General features: G+C 33.5%; 1 protein-coding gene and 1 long non-coding RNA gene across 2 annotated transcripts in view; one reads left to right on the top strand and one right to left on the bottom strand.

Annotated features, from left to right (window-relative positions):
* The first annotated feature begins 11,875 nt into the window (after positions 1 to 11,875).
* Positions 11,876 to 17,283, top strand: LOC119188956. The gene is made up of 2 exons (XR_005112178.1): positions 11,876 to 12,113; positions 13,846 to 17,283. It is a non-coding gene; the product is annotated as an uncharacterized LOC119188956 (long non-coding RNA).
* Positions 17,277 to 20,812, bottom strand: part of LOC115455794 (protein split ends) — a 90,821-nt gene continuing 87,285 nt past the window's right edge. Inside the window, exon 19 of the mRNA XM_037437283.1 lies at positions 17,277 to 20,751. Coding sequence (XP_037293180.1) covers positions 20,623 to 20,751 — 129 coding nt within the window. The 3' untranslated portion in view covers positions 17,277 to 20,622. The remainder of the gene's footprint in view (positions 20,752 to 20,812) is intronic.

Here is a 20,812-nt window from a genome sequence, read left to right as displayed (position 1 = left end):
TGGCTTATGTTCGTACGATCAGCATATTGTGAATTCGAGCACAAGCAACGCGATTGCAACGCTGCCCACAAGCGCTACAAATCTTAATATGTTAGGGTTTCCGCGAGGCATAAAATCAATTTGTTGAAATGTTATGCTATAGATCCGCTTATCAAATTATGAGACATAATGAAAAAACATGAGTTAGAACGCATTTATTACACTGGCAAATTGCAAGTGAATTCACAGCGAAACGGAAGCGCAGCGAACATGCTGCATATATATACTATTTTCTTTAATCGTATTTAATTATCATAAGTGCATTTCTTTACGTGTACGTATTTTTGTGTCAGTAATTATATGCATCAACTTATAAAATGAAGGTCTTGACATTCGCATATAGTAACAAAATATTCATTCGTTTACAAAATACCACATAGTAATCGTTTCTTCCGACCGATTCGCTAAAAATGCATTCTCCCATATTCCTCGCTGTACTGTCTTCGCGTTCGTTTTCTCTCTTCAAACTAACAATTTCGCTAACGACAATATTTCCTTGTCGGAATCCATTCTGTTACTGACTAATCCAAGTTACATTACGATCCCGCATCATGTTCGTTGCGTATCCGCTGCAAATACGCTATGCCTCCGCTTCGCTTGCAATCCGCCAGAGTGATAAGTCTCTAAGTACACTAGTTACAAGCCTGCTTTAAATCGTACATTCAAATATATGAAATAGTTCAGTAAAATGATTCATAAAATTATATTATACTTATAATACTTACTTAACTATTATAAATTAGATTTGTATAAATTATACGTTGCCTATTAGTTTAACGTATACGAACTACACATCCAATAAGCTGGATATACCGTCGAAATAACCATTTAATTTGCGAAGTTAAATACATTTCGAAGCGACAATCAAATTTCGTAGCTTCAAATTGGTTTTGGTTTCCAAAACTTTACGCCCGCCAATAGATAACAATATTGACCACGATATTTCTTCACCTACTAAATGTATGTCAGACACGTATGATTTTATTTCACCAATCTAATAAAAAGTGAAGTTTTACTCTGTAGTAAAATGGCTGATAATTTCTCTCTATTTTATTCAGATTTCTTCAAACATTGGACGAGTGGAATGTTTGACACGCTTCTTTACAGTGTACGATATTATGTGTTTTTAAGAAATATCTTTTGTGTCGTGATCTTCAAGTTTTGGCGTTTATGTCATATTTGTGTGAAACTGTTAATAAATATTATACAATAAATACTGGATACGTTTTTTGTCACGAATGTACCATTTTAGTCCATACTATTGTGATTACAAACTTACACTTCAGGAAATATTTCACACGAGACTAGAACCGTGAGCATAAACTACCAAAGATAAAGTGACTATATGAAACTGAACCCCCTCTGCTTAAAAAATAAACTTACTTTAATAACATCAAATAATAATAGGTATTAAGAAATGGTTAAATATCACGACTATTTGTAATGTCTGCAAAATTTAAATACTACATTATTGAATTTTTTACATGGGCAACTAGTTAATTTTATAAAACAAATAAGTAGATCAAAAAAATATTTTAATTAAACTTTCGTATAGTACCTAACGGTACACAAATTGTAACAGCAAGAATGCGTTTAGAATAAGAAATAAGCAGTAGTATTTTATTTAACAAATGTAAAATGTTATATGTTTTAAAAAGTAGCGAGTAGTAAACGTGCCGAGCGGTAGAAGCTGGCAGCCACCGCGAAATGCCAATTTCCATTCAGGCCACTCCGTTTGTTGTATTTCGCTTCTTTGAGAGCTCGCTCGCCGATGTGACACTATCTTAGTTGTTGACATCGTGGATTGGTTGGAAAATAAATTTTATTCCTCTATACTTTGATCATCACTAGTTTCTTAATACATTAGTTCTAAAAACAGTATTTGTTACTTTTTATTCAACTATCTTATGCATCTTAGAAGCTGTGGTAGATACTGATTATAGAATTAGATATGTAAGCATGTATTACCTTTTCAATCTCGCACTTGTCTAAGAGATGGTTCAGTAATTTTAACTAAAGGAACATGCAAAGCACCTAATATGTTTGTGTGATAATCCCGAACGCTTATCCAGTACGGGCAGTGGCTCGTGGATAAACTGTCCTTAGACTAGGTTGAAGCACACATTGAATACAAAGCGACAGTTCACCGCCTTATTTTTTTTTATCGTCCAATATTTTCGGCGTCTTTATGTTTTACATGTTGTAGCAATGTGTACTTTATTCAAATCATTATGTACTATAAATTATGTTAAATGACCATGAACGTGAATTATTTTATTTTAACTACTTATATGTGTAACATTTGTTTGAAAATAAAAAGAAACAAGTAATTATTTATATTATAAAGCCTTAAATTGTTGTCCAATAATTTAACAGTCGTCTATCGAAGTCTGAAGTTAAACATTATATCCAAATTCTGTACCTTTCTTTATCAGTGTGCTTTTAACGTAGCGAAAATCTGCGTTCTTATATTTATCAAACCTTTTATCTTATATTCCCCTCGAAATATACAAGGTCAGCAACAAATTAATCATTTATTTATAAAAGCAAATGGATAAAGGTTATTTGGCGAAAAAGAAAAGGTAATTAGTTGGCTTTCGGTGGGTTGAGACACGACTCGGGACGGAGGGAAACACATTAAACTGTGATGGACAAAACACAGAGCCCTGTGAAACCCGAGTCCCGACTAGTTACTCAAACTGGGTCAATCGTAACAACGAATCCCTTGTAGAGCTTACATATTAATTCTAACTAGAAAAACTTACGTTCCAATCAATAGCTGTATATTAGAAGAAATAGTCCATGCTTTTCAGGAAAATTTCACTCTTCAACGCATTATAATCTCATATAAATACATATTATATGTGCCGCTGTTTTAAATAATTACTGAGTATTATGATTATACGTGACTTTTTATTTGCTAGTTATTTAGTTGCTGTACATAAATAATGAAAATAGAGAATTTCAACTCTTTAATATCTTAAACACCTATCATTGATTATTTGGTGTTTTTTATAGTTTAAAGTTTAAAAGCCACTAATTTCTTGCTCACTTAAAACTTGATGTTTGCTATATCCGATAGCGTCTATCTTTAAAGTATGAAATACACATTTTGCGAACACGACGTACACATACAAATCCGGACGAAATTTATTTAACGCTCCATCGGGGCGTTTTTCCAATTTTCATATTTCCCACGCATGCGGTGGGCCGAGTCGGCGTATCTACTAAATCTCAGACCGCTATTCCTATGAAATCGAATTGATTTATAGTGTTTGATACACGGCAATCTTTTCTTACATAATTTTAACAGGTATATAATGTAAACACATATCCTGTTGGCGCTAGTTCCAGCGTATTCCGACCGTAGGTACTAATTTGTATTCTATTAATATAATCCCAGACTTTTTTTATTATATTTTTACAATATATTAACTATATACAAACTCGTTTCATATGACATTGAGAAACGAAAATCTCACCAATAGTGGACACACATTTTTTTCAAAGAACACTATCCATATAAAACTATTTTATACCCTGGTTAATTTTATTAATTTTACACCAGCAGACATAATTCACATACTACAAAAATCACCGTGAAAGATCACAACAAAACCTACTTTTCGCAAGCAAATAAGCGCTTTCCTTCCCTCCCTCACCCAGACAGTTTATTTATCATCATTTCAAGAACCCAACTCGTTTACACAAAAGCGCGCAGACTGAAAAAAGTAAACTGGGAAAGGTAAAGTAGTGTAGTACGCCGATGTAAACTGGCGCACTCAGCGCGAGTGTTCTCAACGCGGGTTGTAGAAATTTCCCCAAGGCGCGCTTACGACGCACCTGCCAGTGCCCAATCCTTGGCTCAATAACATCATTACACAACGCCGCCAAATTATTCACAATAACAAACGCAGAGAAAAACTTAAGCAAAGTTATTAACTCTTCGCGTGGATACGGTTTGGGGCTTTTACTGAGTTATGTGCCGGAAGTTATATTCGGCACTAATACTCGAGTTGGGAACAATAAAAATATTATGGTGTTGTTGTATGATAATGAATTGCAGAGATTGTTGTTGATTATAGAAAAAAAAAACAAATGGACAAGATGTAATAAATAGGTTGCTTTACTTTTAAAAGTAAACTGAAACAAAGAGGAAACCATATAGTAAAATTCGCGGTTTTGGGAGCCTATTTCTCAAAACGCTATTACCTTCAATTTAATAAAATTTACACATACATTCTGCAGATACGTACATTAATGTACGTATACAAAACAACATTACTGTATGCATACAAACTGTTTTTAAAAATATAAAGTAAAATAACAACACTATCGTACAATATAGATAAGTTTTTTGTCCTTGTGCTAAATAGTTACCAATTTACGATATTGATAAAAAAATAACGAATAAAAATATCTTCAATTTCTTTGAAAAAATATTTGAAAAGCCGCTCGCAATCCGACCTCGGCGCTCTCAACCCTAAATACTCGGATCAAATCGTCTACAAATTAGGATTGGATGAGGGTATGTGTGTTGTTAAGACAAAACAGTAAACATTCGTTTCCAAAACTCAATTTCTACTCTCATATGATTCAGGTAAAGTAATTAGATACCAAAAGCTTAGTCCCTTTTAATTATTTGCTTCATTAATTTTGTATTTTATTGTAAATCTGTTTAAACGATACACACGGTAACATTCGTTTATATATTCGGATTAAATTTTATAGAAATATTGGCAATATATTATGATAATTGAAATACCTTCCAACCATGGCGATTACTGATTATACAGATTTAATTCTACAGTAAAAATAAAATATCTATACACATAGCTAATATGAACAGATTATCAGAGCTATTTAGTAATTTTCGTCAATACTTGAACATATATAAAAAACGTAGGACGAATTTAATAGTACGATAGCACATCGCGGTTTATGGAAATACTTACAGTGACCTATATCTAAAATATTTTTTGCAACTTTACATATCTGCTCAAGCTTTACTACCAAAGAGGTAAGAAACGGCGAAAGCAGTGCACCCACTTTTTACGTACTACATTTTGTGACTCATGATTTGATATATTGTTAAACCTTATACAACTACAAAATGAAACTATAGATTTCGAAATTTCTATCTTATTAAATTATAGGCAGCCAGGACTGACGTTCAAAGCGGTACGAGTATGTGCCATGCTCCATACCAAAGCGACTCTGTTGTGGACATTTCATTTCTTGATTTTAGCGACCGTGTAAATGTGTGAGATCGAGTACTAAGCCAATTCAATTACAACTTAATTTGTGAAATCTTCTAAATGTTTTATTTTACACCGTAAAGCTTATATTTTAATGTGAAATCCCTTTGTGAACAAAACAACATATTCACGTTTATTCATCAATCTACCGTGGATAGCTACTAAGAATAATATGAAACATAATAGGTATAAATTACAAGGCACTTACGTATTTGAAGATTATTTTGCTACATTTCATACATAGCCCCTATAGAAGAGGTGTTACACGTCTCGGGATCGTTCCAAAGTCTTCTTTGATTTATGTTTCGACTTAAATTACCTAGCCTGCCGTACGTATACTCATTGTGGCTTTACATAGTAAATTACCCCGAATTTGTGCCGATTTGCTTAATTAAAAATTTAAAAACATAACGTCGCTTCATATCCAAGTTATATAATGTTTTTGGTAAGAAGATTTTTTTAATAAATCGTCCAATCAACGATTTCCCTAAACGAATGTTGCTTGGAAAATACGAATGGACAGATAAGGCGTTAGATCGGAAAACTGCTTATTTTATGGCTTCGCCGAGAGTTGTAAGGCGGATAGGATAGGTTTCGGTCGGGATTAGGCCAACCTCTATTATAGGCGATGTACCTAAACGCCTACAGTAGGGGCAACTGGAGCGACTAATCTATAGAGTAGATAATAATGTAATTTAAAGTAAATAATGAAAATACAACGTTAAAAATTATATCATGTCCACCAATTTTTGAAAATTCAACTTGGGAATCATGCCTTCGAACTGAATCACTATGTTCTATGGCTAGATATAAAGAAAAGAGGGCTATAAGCGCACGCAACAACCAACGCTGACGAATGAGTAACTAACCATTTTAACTACGATCGGTAAGAAGAGATATGGTCATACTTGCAGAGATTAAAAGTAAATCGAATGCGAAAGACAAATGAAACCAAATCTACATTTAGATCACAATAGCAGCACACGTCGCTATAGCACAACAGCACTCTTGGTCTGGGTCGGAAAGAAATTCTTCAGGCGATATTAAGAACGAAGAGCAACGCACTCTCTGACTGACAGGAGCTAGGATCTCAGAGACCTTGAATCGCCAGCTCTCGGTGGCCTCGAAAAGTAGCACAATCTCATGAATAATTTATTATCTACTATAATTGGTAATTGTTATTTTACTTCAGAATACTTGAAACATATAGAATACTACAAATCTATACAAAAATATATAAAAGAAATACAATCCTTTTCATTATAAAACACACCTTAAATATAATAAATTCAGTAGTATTTGCCCTGTAAAGAAATATGAGAGCTCCACCGCAATTATAGAAACTGTTACCAAAAATAAATAGCCAAAAATAGTAATAAGTATTCAGAATAAAATGTTGTCACGTGCTTCCACTTTACTTAAGTAACATATCACACCAAATCACATATTTCTACTTTATGAGTTTACCATTTATTAAAACCACAAGAGGATAAAACAAAAAACAAAATTCTCTATTCTCGTGCAAAAAGGGCAGAGGGTGGCGTCGCCCTAATTTGATTATAGAAATATCTTACCTTGTCCAACGTCGCGACAAATCTTCAGCGAGGTATACGAAACAAGAAAATTGTTGGAAATAAATATAAAGAATATATCCGTGCGAAACTATTCACCTTGACTTCATAAAATATTTACTCAGCTATTCTCAGAGCCGGGACTATATGAGAGTTTGTTGATCTTTCTTGTGATGTACTATGAAATATCAACTATGAACACATAAACATATTTACTAGCCTCTGAAAGTGGAACAAAGCCTATAGGTGAATTTATACGCATGGTTTTTAAAACGTCTGACAACGACGAAATTTTTTCAAAGCCTTATTTTTGAAAATTTTGAAGTAAGATGTTTGCATGTTTGTATATTTGTTAGAAGTTAACATATAATCCCCTACATTGGGTTGGATGATTTGGCACACAATTAGAACAAGTGAACTAAAAAAAAGTACAACCAGTGAGGGTTTTGCTCAGAAAAAAACTTTCAGGCAGGCCATAATAAAAAACTTAAGATATTATATTAAATCATTTATTTCTTTTTACCCTATAATAGATTATATTAAACGTATCGAAGATACGGTTCCCGTTACCAACAGATCAAATAACTCACCAACTTAATTAAATGCATGTAGAGCATGCCTTCGCTGCATCGCAAACACCTGTTGTGAATGCCTATTACGTTATACTGGTGCAAGTTATTAACTTAAATCTACATACTAGTGATGGCAACTTAGAAGTACAAGGAGGTAAGCTCGTGAGAAATGGCATAAGACTCTATTTCTCAGTAAATAAAAATAATTTTATATAACTAGATATACCACATAAAATTTACCTATACATTATACAATCAATATTATTTTGTTAAAACAACATTCCTTTTTTCAATGACGTTTTACAAATAGACGCATCATACATTAACAAAATGGCACATAAAAACGGCGCACTATTTGCTATATTCACGTACCTATACATATAATTACAAATTAACTCAAAGAAGGAATAAAAAGATGCAACATACATTCGTTAGAAAAGGATATATATACATCGACAGTTACGTAACAACGTTAGAGCCGCACGCTCATTGGCTGTTAGGTCGGGCAATTACCTTACTTTCGTCTTGCCAGTATTGAGCTCAGACAACGTATCTATGTAATAAAAACATCTTAGCTTTTTTTCATAAAATAGGTAATATTTTTATATTTCTAAAAAAATATAACACATGTCAACCGAACGTGTTGGTTACTTTGGACATATAAGTGATCTTTATCCATTGTTGGGACACACACACTTACGCAGCTATGTAAGTGCACGTGCGTAGTTGTGCGAGAACGCTGTGTCACACCATACCTCCCGTATAAAAGCAACGCGCGTCTTTGTTTAATTAGTACGTCTTACGATTTGTTACTATTACCATCTAAGTACCTACGCCTCTGTGTATTAAACGTACTCTGGAGTTTTGAAATACATAATATATTCAGTGTCATCATTGGAGTTTCATTATAGCTAGAGTTGCGACTCCCATACATTACATCAAATACACAGCCAACTCTACATCCATTATTATAAAATCATTTTTGCACCTTGGACTGCATTAAAGGAAAGAAAGAAGGAGTATGAAGGGTTAGTTAGGACTCCGTAAATCTCACTACATATTAGGGAACGCCACAGCATATTATCACTTCATATTGGTATCCCGTGATTTAGTTGTTGAATTACCCCGGTAATGTTCGCTCAAAAATGCAGAAGAGGGTAGAATATTGTGTTTAGAACTAGGTTGCGTGATAGAATGCTTATAAGCATTTATTGAGACTCCAATCTCCAATAGCGAAAAAGAAAGCTTTGAAGAAAATACCATTTCTAGGCAGTAAATATGCCGCTTCGATTTGGAAGCATGTTTTAAACTAAGTTCGTATTACAAGCCTGAATATGTAGACGGCAGATGTTAACAACACCGCACATAAATTACCAACACAGCCGCAATCTAAGTCCGTTATAAACTATACATCAGCTGTTATACTTACTGGTATAAATAAGAAAATTAATTAATAAGTAAATCATCTCATGTCATTTACGTTTCGCTGGCTTACGATTAAAAGGTTCTATATTATATTTTATGTGTAAATTGAATTAATCAAAACATAATTCGAAGACCTTTTCAATGAAAATTCCGAAAGATAAATAAAGGGAACAGTGAATTATTCTCTTTTCTAATTTTTATCAACATGCATATTTTTAATCTCATTTTTTACAACATAAGTAAAAATTGACATAGTAAGTAATTGAAAGTGTAGATTCGAGAGTACAAACCAGCTGATGCAATGTATTCACGATATACGAATCAGCATCGTAGGTATTCACAGCGAATAATATCAAAAGTTCTACTTTTAACCAATTAGTGATATAACATTAAACTAAATAATCACTCAAACTAGCTATGTATATAATTTTACATTGAACCGATAATTTGAATAGAACCAAATATTAATTATATTACAAACGACGCTAACACGCGTTTTTTATTTAAAATTTCTGTAGTGATGTAGTCTGATTTAAATTAGTTCACGTTTGCAATGAAACAGACTAATTACACAAGTTTTAATGCAGCAGGACGCGTGGCAGCCGTTATTGCGGTCTGGTGCAAAGTTGAACAAGTGCCTCCGGCGACTTAAATTAGAACTACACTGCGGTGAGAAATTTGAATTTTTTAGCAGTTACCTGTGCCTATAAATCAACCGGAAAGTCGCTCTAAGCACTCTCAGATAGCTTTCTCGAACGTTTTAAAATGTAAATTACCTACATCCCTGCACCCTCACATTTCCCGTTAGTATACATGGCATAGATCACATGCTAAGCTGGGTTGGTATACGGTATAACAATCTATTAATATTTAACTTGATTATTCTTGTCAAGTATTCATAAACAGTATTTTATTTTTGCTGGAAAAGTATGTGGAATCCTGAAACTCTTCCAGATACAAGCTATCTTTAATCAGTTTATGATTAAGAATGGCCTCCACCTAACCATTCGATAACTATAATTCACGAGGTTTTGTATGTATGTACTAGATATATCTTCTGAAAACACACTGTTACAACTACAAGTCAGTTCTGTTTACAATAAGACTCTATCGTATATTTTAGGATACTGTGGTTGCATTATTCCCTACCCTTTGTAGAAGCGTAATATAATAATAATAATATCAGCCCTGTATTCTATACTTGCCCACTGCTGAGCACGGGCCTCCTCCACTACTGAGAGGGATTAGGCCTTAGTCCACCACGCTGGCCTACTGCGGATTGGTAGACTGCACACACCTTCGAAATTCCTAAAGAGAACTTTTCAGATGTGCAGGTTTCCTCACGAATATAGCAGTTAATAAATTATTTTATTATTTATTAAAACCACGCTTTAAACACACAGCGCCATCTGCAAAATTCTACATAAACTGTTTATCTAGTAGCTAACTCGCTGTTCAACACGTGTTTATAAGATTTTGTTTAGTGGCGTGGTTACTTTTAACTTAGTATGTCATATAACCGGTAGATGGATTTATTTAATTATTTTAAACATTGAGTACAAAGTATACACGTATATCGATAATTTTAAAATAATGATAGGCCTATTCCCTGTGAAGAGACTAGCTAGAGTCGAGAACGTTTGCTAATGACATACATATGCATATGCTTATTTTTAATTTATACCTTATAAGTATAAACCTTAGCAGCACATTGTATTTTACGCTGTGCCACCATCAAGGCTACCGTTTCTTGATAACTGAAGATATATACACGAGCAGATTGATCACTTAATGGTCAGTGATAAATGTTGCTATACACATATTCTGCCACTGAGTCCCTGAAGAACTGGTGCGTTGCCGATTTCTGTGATAGAACTTAGGTGGAATATAATGAGCCTCCCGTTAGTTCAGTGACCGTACGAACCACAACAGTAAAGCGTCACATTACAACGCTTTTCTATAATACAGTAACTTGTAGCCCTCAGCAATCCAACCTATTGTTACTGCAGAAAACACTGCCTTAGTGCTTGCTTGAGTTTACCACCTTAACAATTGCGTTTATATTTTTATACTATTTTAAAGCTAAAACAAGGCATTATTTGGATTTAACCACGGTAAAAACATGGCATGATTCTGTCTCAAGACTCATGTGGGATGCATTGCAATGCCGTGTCGTGTAGGAAATAGCACGGGTAATTTCTCTTTGTGATGCACTTACCTTAAAATTACGTTTCCAAACGGTAGCCGCACTATAAAATAATAAAAACTGGCAAAGGGAACATAAATACAAATTCTTAGAAATTCTTAGAAAAGGAGACATCTTGGCATTGACCCGCTCTACGTTACCTTGACAACTGTTTAATGACGCGACATAGCAATGGCACGGCTACACTGACATAATTTAACAAAATTATTAAATTGTTGTACAAGATGTTTTACAGCTTCAAGGACACCAATGAATGACAATTCGTATATGTAATGAAAACATCATTGTCATTACTTAAAGCATACGATGAATTTCAGCAATCTATACTTATAATAAATCTGTAGAGAGGTCAATTCTGTACATGAAATATATTTCCAAAATAACTATCAGGGGGTGATTAGGGATCGATACTGATGCCAAAAATGCAATTAGTAAAATTGCACCTCCTCCATTTTTTTAGTCCGAAATCCACGCGGGCGAAGCTGCGGGCGGAAGCTAGTAGTAAATAAATAACTATAGAGTTCCTTCAATTTAAAGTAATTTCTTTAAAAACCGCATAACATTGTTTCTACCACTAAATTAATGATAATTACACCGATGTTACGTGGTTAATTAAGCTACAAATATATATTTAAATAGTACTTACTTATTTATATTCTAACGATTAAAGTAGTCAATATTGAATAAGGTTATTAAAAGAGGTAAAGATAATTCACTTTTAGTATGTTGAATATTTATTGCATATTATGCAGATTAATAGAGCAAACTTGCTATTTAACATGATGGTTTAATATCTAAAAACGCGCAGCTCGCCGCGCGCGGCGCAGAGCACCGACGAGCGGCATTAGCGAGTCTCCACCCGCTGCGATCGCCCGCCCAAAACGATAGTCAAATAAAATATATTAAACGTCCAATTAAAGCGTGCTAGTTGATTTAACATTGAATTCTGGTGTGAGTCGTGCTACCATTTTATAACCGAAGGTCCGCAAAAATACGTAAATAACAAGAAATATTTTGTTTAAGAAGACTGTTCCACATTCATGTAAGTGTACATAATAGAGAACTCGTAATCGATGCGTCCCTTCTACCAAATCAAATTATTAGTATCACTTTACTAATAATGTAAGTACTTAATCGTTTTTTGTTACGACCACTTGTGTTGTGTTTATGACAATACTGCAGTTGACACAAATTATGCCGCATTCTTATGTAACCAAGCACTTACCTACTTAAATAACATTTTTGTAATATTAGGTAATATAATAATATACCTATATCTTTTAAAATTTTACATTTAAAATGTCATAACATTTTATTTATTATTATAAAGTAGGTAAGTACAACATTATATGATTGAGTAACAACAATTAGGATTTAAAGTGTATTAAACTTAATAAAACTGCTGCATGAAAAAACATGTTTTTCTTAAAGTTTTTTGCACTAATACTTACATATTGATTCGACAATGAGAACCTGCAAATTTGACTGATGATGCTGATGTAAAGTAAAAAAAATATTTAAATTTAGTGTTGGACGATATAAAATCATTCTACAATTAAAAGCTGAATGATTTTTTGTCGTATTACATCGATAATTATACTTACCGAAGCGGTAAAGGGTCAACGCCCCTCGTTTTTGTTAAATCAATAGCGTCAAATGTCTAGGAAATTATCAAAGTATCAATAAGTCCCTCATAATATGTGCATTTAAACTTAAAGAACAGTCATTAAGATACCTCTATATACAAATAAAAGGTTTTTGTGTTATATTCTTGTATGACATTTCATATAAGACATGCCATGATATGCAACATAAATTAAAGCATCATTAATTATAATCTGATGCACACATCCATGCTAAATGTATTATTTCAATAATACATTTAGCAACGAGCAATTCAAGTTTATCAATAAAGCCCACGTACTCGTATAATCATAACGTAATGACCTAGACCTGATTAGAAGACTAGTCAAAACACGTTTAAACTAAAAACTGGTTTTCACTGTGACATTGTAAAATAAATAGGTACTTATCTAAGTACCTTTCTTGTTCTTGAATACTGGGACTGCACGGCTATGACAGTACGAATTAGTATAGGGTTAGGTTAAAATACTTATATTTGTTTTTATTTTACCTAATAATATTATGTTATTATAAATAATATTGAAATTTATTTAAAATAAAAAAAATGCCAAATGGTGTTTAAATACTTATTTCAACCAGTCGCACAGCTCACTTGATATCATAATCATTTGATTAAAATTTTAACCTCAAGTCGTAATAAATAAAATGTCTTGAATCTATGCCCACTTATCTTAGTGTCATGTAGAAGTAGAGCCAGATCAAAACTCGCTTTATTTGCCAGATAACAGTAATATGTAAGTACGTAAAATTAACACCGTTTAATGTAAAATCCTTGGAGATAATTCGACTTCTATCATGTTTGTAATCTACGAATTAAACTCACGCGTGCCAATGTTTACAATTTAACATTATAGTTTTATTTTAACCTACATGCGTAGGTAAACAGTTAAACCTACGCAATTTTGTTTATTATTTTAGTATCTGTGAATTACGTTGCGAACTGCGTAACATCACTACATACTATAGAGCCAATAATATATAAATGTAACATATATATTTTAATTACGGTCTATCGTTATCCAAAATAACGGATCCAAACCCAAACTTAATTAGGTAAGGATATTTTTTTGCGGGCTCTAGTTTGAAGGACCGCTTTAAAGTAAGTAGTATTTTTATTTTCGTATTTTCAGAATGACTTCACCGGCAATCAACAAATCTCCAGCGAGTCAGAAGAACGAAAAAAAGTCGCCCACGCACTCTGTGAACAACGAGGTGCGAAATCCGACCGAAAACAACGGCGCAGCTACGGTGGCGCCCCAACAACAACCAGAACTATTTGGTTGGCTTAGAATTTTCAGACTAGCAGACCTTATGGTGAAACAAGGCTGTTAATTTATCAATTTTATTTATTACCTAATGTAGGTACAGCAATAAAAAATGTTCAACATCTTTAAACTTAGATCGTATTGGTACGTAGATGATTTAGATAGGTACTTACTGTAGATAATTTAATATGGTACAGTAGGTACAGTTGGAGAAATCTGAGATAGGATGTCTATTATGGTAGTACCGTATAATTTCAAAAAATGGCCTTAGTGATTGTATAATAATACATAGGTATTACATTCTTATTTAAATATACCAAACTGACTTGCAATGTCTCAAAATATAGTATGGGTATCATATATCTACCTACTTACTTATTTTATGACCTTCCGTAAAAGAGCCGTATACGCTAAGGCGCATGCGTAAATGACAGAATAAAGGTTTTAGCTGAGGGTTTTAGGTCAGAATGGTACTTGACAGGTAAACTGTGTCACCTACGCCTTGGCATAAACTTGAGCTCAATAAAATTTTGTACAAACGGCTTTGTCGTGCCACAGCTGTGAAGAACGAAGATGAACACGAGAGTGAACCTTATTTAGGGAATTAAACAATTGATGTAAGTAATTAAGTATAAAGCAAATTTAATGATACCTAAAATCCATCCATAATGGCGAAAACCAGACTTCCATAAATCAATGCATTAAGTTTTAACTCTACTGAAAGCATCAATGATTTGCGCATTGGTAACGTTATCTATGGAATCTATAAAATGTAGGTACCATTTGTTTAGGTATAGTACAAATTACAAAATACGCACGTACGTAACAGTGTACACGCAACATTGGTGACCAATGTTGCTAGATTAGGCGATTTTTCGCAATTTAGACCTTCTCGTAGGTTGTCGAGACGACCAAAAATTGCGAATGGAGACTATTCGCAATTAAGGCTATTTCGAAAGGCATTATAATTGCTTTTTTGATGTCTTTTTTGACGCTTTGAGGCGAAAAAATTAGTTCGAGATAACATTTCAAATCAGTAATTCTAAAATTGGGGGCAGTTTTTTTTTTGCATCTTCGCATTTTTACACGATTGGGCAACTTTGCGCTTCTTCATGACAAATTTACGAATAATTGGACCACTATGCATCTGGCACACTCATAAAACATTAGATTCATCAACACTGTTGGTGAATTTGATATTTAACGCGTTGAACGGATATCTTCCTTTAGCAACTACACTAACTTTTATTTTACTCCAGTGGTCGTAGAGATTGGCACCTGCGCCGCCGTCCCGCCTCTCACATACATAAGGCGTGATCGATAATTATAATATGTAAACCTATGGTTACAACTCACAACAGATTGTAGTTCTTGGTAGTAGATAAACATTGTATTAAAAACAGATGTAGCAACAATTACATGTAACTAGTACCTACGTAGTGAATCCGTCATGGCTAGTATTAGTATTTATTTCGCTTTAATGAAAACATTATACATAATACAATATCTTTGAAGTAGTACGTCTTCTAATTATAGAGAAAGCTTATGTTTTATGTTTAATAGAAATATTATGTATAAGAAATAATATATCTAGATATATAAAAATCAATTGCAGTTCGTTAGTCTCGCTAAAATTCTAGAACGCCTGGACTGAGTTGTCTATTTTTGGATTTGAATTTTTGTGGAAGACTAGAGAAGGTTTAAACTGTGAGAAACAAATAATAAGTAACGGGCAATATCTACTAAAAAGACAATTTAATTTTTCAATACAAAATGTTCCTAGCTGTTAATTAAACATTGTATGTCTGTTGTCTTTTTAGAAATAAAAAATTTACAAATATTTTTATGTGTTCAGAAATTTGCCTGTTTTATTGCTGTAATATGTGATGCGATCTCTTTGGTCTGTTTTGTTGGAATGCAAAACAATAGTTTCAGAAATTAAAAAAGTTGTGTTAAGTTATGACCATATTTTTCAGAAAATTATCAATTTGGAAATAGGTCATTATTTTATTAAGAGTGCGTAGTTGATACGAAGCTCACCGGGTCATCTCGTACGAAATAAATATTTTAAATAGGACCTCGAGCAGAAATGGCAGCTCTAATCCGCGTAACAAATTTAGCCTACAAATTGTGAACCTTAAAGTTATTCAGCATGTTCCTTAAATTTCTATCAATCTAAAAAAAATATTTTAGAATCTATGTAGTATGTATCAGTCAATTAGCCACTAACCACTGTTACTACATACATACTGAATTATCTTTAAGACAGCTGTCGTTTAAAAATTCCTTTCGCTCCTTTGATTAATATTATATTCATCATGTCATTGTTGGCGGAAACAGTTTTATTTAAATACCTGTCAATAATAATTATTAAATATTAACCTTATTTGAAGAATTATATTAATTTATTAATTACTTAGGGTAAAACGATAATTTAATTTGTCATTCTTTCTGAAAGGATAATCGATAATATGAGCAATAATAAAACCTGTCTAACTAGGATAAAGAGAACTTAATAATTCTTGAGGAGTCTCTAGGTACATCGAATATAAAATTCAAGCACAGGCATCAAGTTTTCTCAATTCGAAATTTGCACTAATTTTTATTACCCTTGTTTTAAGTCGAATTTGTACACCCATTTATAACATTAAAGTCACTCCTAACATTTTTATATTAAACGACTTCCAAAAAAAGGAAGAGGTGCTCAATTCGATTGTATTTTTTTTTGTTTGTTACCTTAGTACTTTTGACTTTTAGCACTGAAGTATATCAACGATATCGGCAAATAATATTTGAAACAACTTACGGTTATGAATTCATCGATGGCTAAAGTACCCATACCTACTTATTACTTAACTTAGCGACCAGTTAAACCTGAAATGTATAGTGAAAACATCCGTCCTCGTCATAAAATACCTATACCTATTATCTAGTCAGATTGACGGTCACAAGGGTAGATATCAAAATTATGTACAGATGGGAATCAATAATTCTAATACCGAACTATTAGAGTTTGCAAATAGGTTTCTGCCTTCTCGATAATACAAGGCAAATAAATTAATCAGCTATATACGACAACGTGGCGGGTTATGGTACATTCACCATACATATTTTGTAAGTTACTAGTCCACAATGAAAATTGTTAATATTAAACCACTGTCCTGACAATGCACATGAAAATACTATGTATCGGCACTTATTTGTGTTGTTATAGTTTATGAAAACATTATGTCCCCAAAGACACAAATGACACACTAGTCTTATGTTAAAGCTGTTATGTAATGAATAAATAATCCTTAATTTTTCATGTTTTTTATTATGTATCTTTAAGTCACTTAATTATTGAGTATCATAAAAATCATTGGAAAACGAGTGTTACAAAACTAAAAATAAATACACTTTTGTGTAATATTTTTTTTAATAGTATTGGTAGGAGGTACATAACACACACGAGTCTGGGTTGTTTGGATAAAGGGAGGAAGTAAGATACAATACTATTTTAATATGTACAAAATATACAATTACTTATACAATCTAGCAGTTAAACTATAATTATGATCACAATTTCTTGCTATCCATACACTGTCAGAACAAAACCAACGGCGAGTACAGAAGCAGTTCGCGTCCGAAAGCGCCTGTTGTGTTTATCGACAATCGTAACTCTCACTTTCACATTTGCTGCACACTTGAGATCAAATGTTATTTTACAAAATATTAAAACTCTATCATCTCACACGTGGACAACAGCCGCCGTCGGAACGCAACTAGAACACGTAACCATTCCATCCTCATGTGACCACTCCGGCCTCGAGTGACGCGGACAGACCCGACGTCGCGGCCTCCTCAATGAGCCCCGTTATTGAGGACACCCCGAAATGGAATCTGACTCTAACTTGAATCCAAGTAATAAATAAACCAATAAAACTATATTATACTTCTCACGTATAGTTAGTTTTACATTTTTAGGATTGAAACAGCTTATGTCATTAATCATTCAAAGAATCAATTTTATCTCATCAGCTTAGAATAACAATATTTTTTAAGAATGGATTTTCCAGAATGTTAAATATTAGTAATTGACATTTCGATAACGTAGACCACAAGATGTAACCATCAACTAAAACTTGTGGAGAGGCATTTTTTACACTAGTCAATCGTTATCCTAAACCTTAATTTGTGGATTTAGGAAACCGATTAAATTAGGTAACAAACCATTAAAAGAGGTTTTCAACACCTTCGACTGTTGTGACTTCTAGATTACTGATACTATACTCGTACCAAACAAAAATCAGAACTATCACATTGTTTGAAACAATGTTTTGTCAATGGCTACATCCTTGTATATTACAATGAATACGTAAATACTTTTTTGACTGGAATATAATCATTTATATTCCTCATTTATTACTTATATTTTTAATGAAGTCTTAATATTTGACGTGATTTCCACTATATTTTAGGAGACCTTATGTACCTATTTACATTGAGTTCCTTTACAAGGAATCCAAATTATAATAAATATAGAACATACATCAATGGGCATCTGTTTACTAATAAAATTATAAAGTATGTTAAAATTAATGGACGAAGTGACGAGTTCGTTAAGTGTTTCTCTTAGCCAAGTCGAAAACTGTTTGCGACGGAAACATGACAAACAATATAATATTACATATACATCCTAATTTAATCTTAAAATCAATATTACACGTGTTATTATTTTCTATCGTACATTATAAAATTACAATACATAAAATATTTTGTACTTTGATTTTACGTACGACAGAACCGTCGCACCATAATCTAACTATACGTGCAATGTTACTAAAATGCCATTATCCAAAAATTTATGCTGAACAATACTAAAAAATAATTTTCATATGAGAAGTACAATATTGTTAGACTGTGTTAAAACATTTACCTTTATACTATAAAGAGAAGAACAAAACGGTTGAAAGCGACTCAATCTACAAAATATAAAAATTGTTATCTATACAAACATAATATATTTAAGGTGATTAAACAATAACGTGCAGTAGCGGCAAATGAGGATGGCAGTACAAAGAGAAAAACTGTTGCGGCGAGCCGCGACCGGAGCGGCCATGAGATCCGGTTGCGTCAAACGTAGGCGGACGCGATATTCTTACGTCGTGAGCGAGAGTATGGCACTCTGCCGAACAGTGACAGCGAGGCGGCAACGCTGACCATTACTGGCTCATAACACTGCCATTGCGAACACCAAACGCATTCATTTTTATTTAGAGAATCACCATTAAGGCTTTCGAGGAATGTTTTTGAATACCGATCGACTTATATCACATTGACAATAACCTCAAAGGATATACTATCATAGTATGTATTTAGCTATAAACGTCGCCGCCACGCCAGACCTCAAACTACGTACCTTCTAACAGTATTAAATGTCATATAAAACACTTGAACATTACTCACATACATCACAATCAAATGGACTGTTATAAGGTAAGAAGATAACTCGCGTAGGGGAAAAAAAGTATAATTTAATCATTAGGATTATTTTTTCATATTTATATTTAAAGATTGGATATATATAAACGTATGCAATATTTATGCTTGGAAACAGTAGGGCTGTGAAATAAAGTTTATGTGCTCGGCTTATTATATACAAAGAGAACAAAAATGAATACATCAGGAGGGTTAAATCGAACGGTGTAGAGAGTAGACGCCGCGAGCGAGGTCGGTCGCCGCCGGTCGCAAGTCACACACTGTTCTGTGTGCTCCGTAAGACTACCTACAGTCTACATTTAAGTCAGAATCACAGTTTATTTTCCATGTGTATTTTTCCTTAATTTAAAATTATTAATTACCTACCTATGATATTTTTACAAATAAGACGTAATCATTCGACCCAGTATTCATGAGTTTTCCATTACCTACCGTAATGACTTAAACAAAACCGAATTTTAGTACGAATAGATTCGATATTTACAGAATTTAAATTATTTTAGACCTAATCGCTTAAAACAAAATAACAATTTACACTAACAATAAAAAATGCTCGATAGATTGCCGCTCATCTAATCGGAACCCAAAATTAAATATATTTTTATCGAGTGACTTTGCAGTTTAGTATAATATTTTTTATAAATTTAAACTCCGAATAGCGTCGAGCCCAGTCGACCATAACAAAAGTATCATACAAATAAGCTATGTCTTACATCTAGCACTTACTCGAGTGAAGGGTCGTTAGCGGACCGGGCGCGGACCGCGACGCGGACCGCGGCGCAGCCCGGCTTCATATAAATAATACAATCTCTCAACGACAACACGTCAGCTTCGCAGAGGTATCATAACTCAATTCCTACCAACTTTCATTATTCTGGAAGATAATTTCTGTCATCTAATTTTCTTACCAGGTCGATCGATTGCTAAGATAAAATTAATGATTACAAAAGTTTTCACAACCTGGCCATATTTACAATGCGTTTATTATAAATATTCGAACGACCGTTTAGGTGTTTTGCGTTACATTTCAGTATGATACTCACAAACACGATTTCGCATTTGGAGTAGTTAAGTCCTTAGTGAAGTAAGCTGCATCATCATAGTGACATGCAGACACCGAGACGAGTGTTGTTTGTCCGAGTTGACGACCGTGGTCAAGGCTCACACGGTGGCGATGACTATTAGCAGGTGCGCAATGTCAGCAACGCGATGCATCAAGTCGGGCGCGATGCGGTTTAGATTTTCGTTGGCAAAGTCGCACGACGGGAAGATGTGCACCGTGAACATCGCCTGCACAGGTTACACTCATTGTAATTACTGTGGCAACACACATATTACTTAAATAAAACAT

This window comes from Manduca sexta, chromosome 10, assembly GCF_014839805.1.
Source record: "Manduca sexta isolate Smith_Timp_Sample1 chromosome 10, JHU_Msex_v1.0, whole genome shotgun sequence".
NCBI classification, from domain to species: Eukaryota; Metazoa; Arthropoda; class Insecta; order Lepidoptera; family Sphingidae; genus Manduca; species Manduca sexta.
This window is presented reverse-complemented; position numbering and strand designations above follow the sequence as displayed.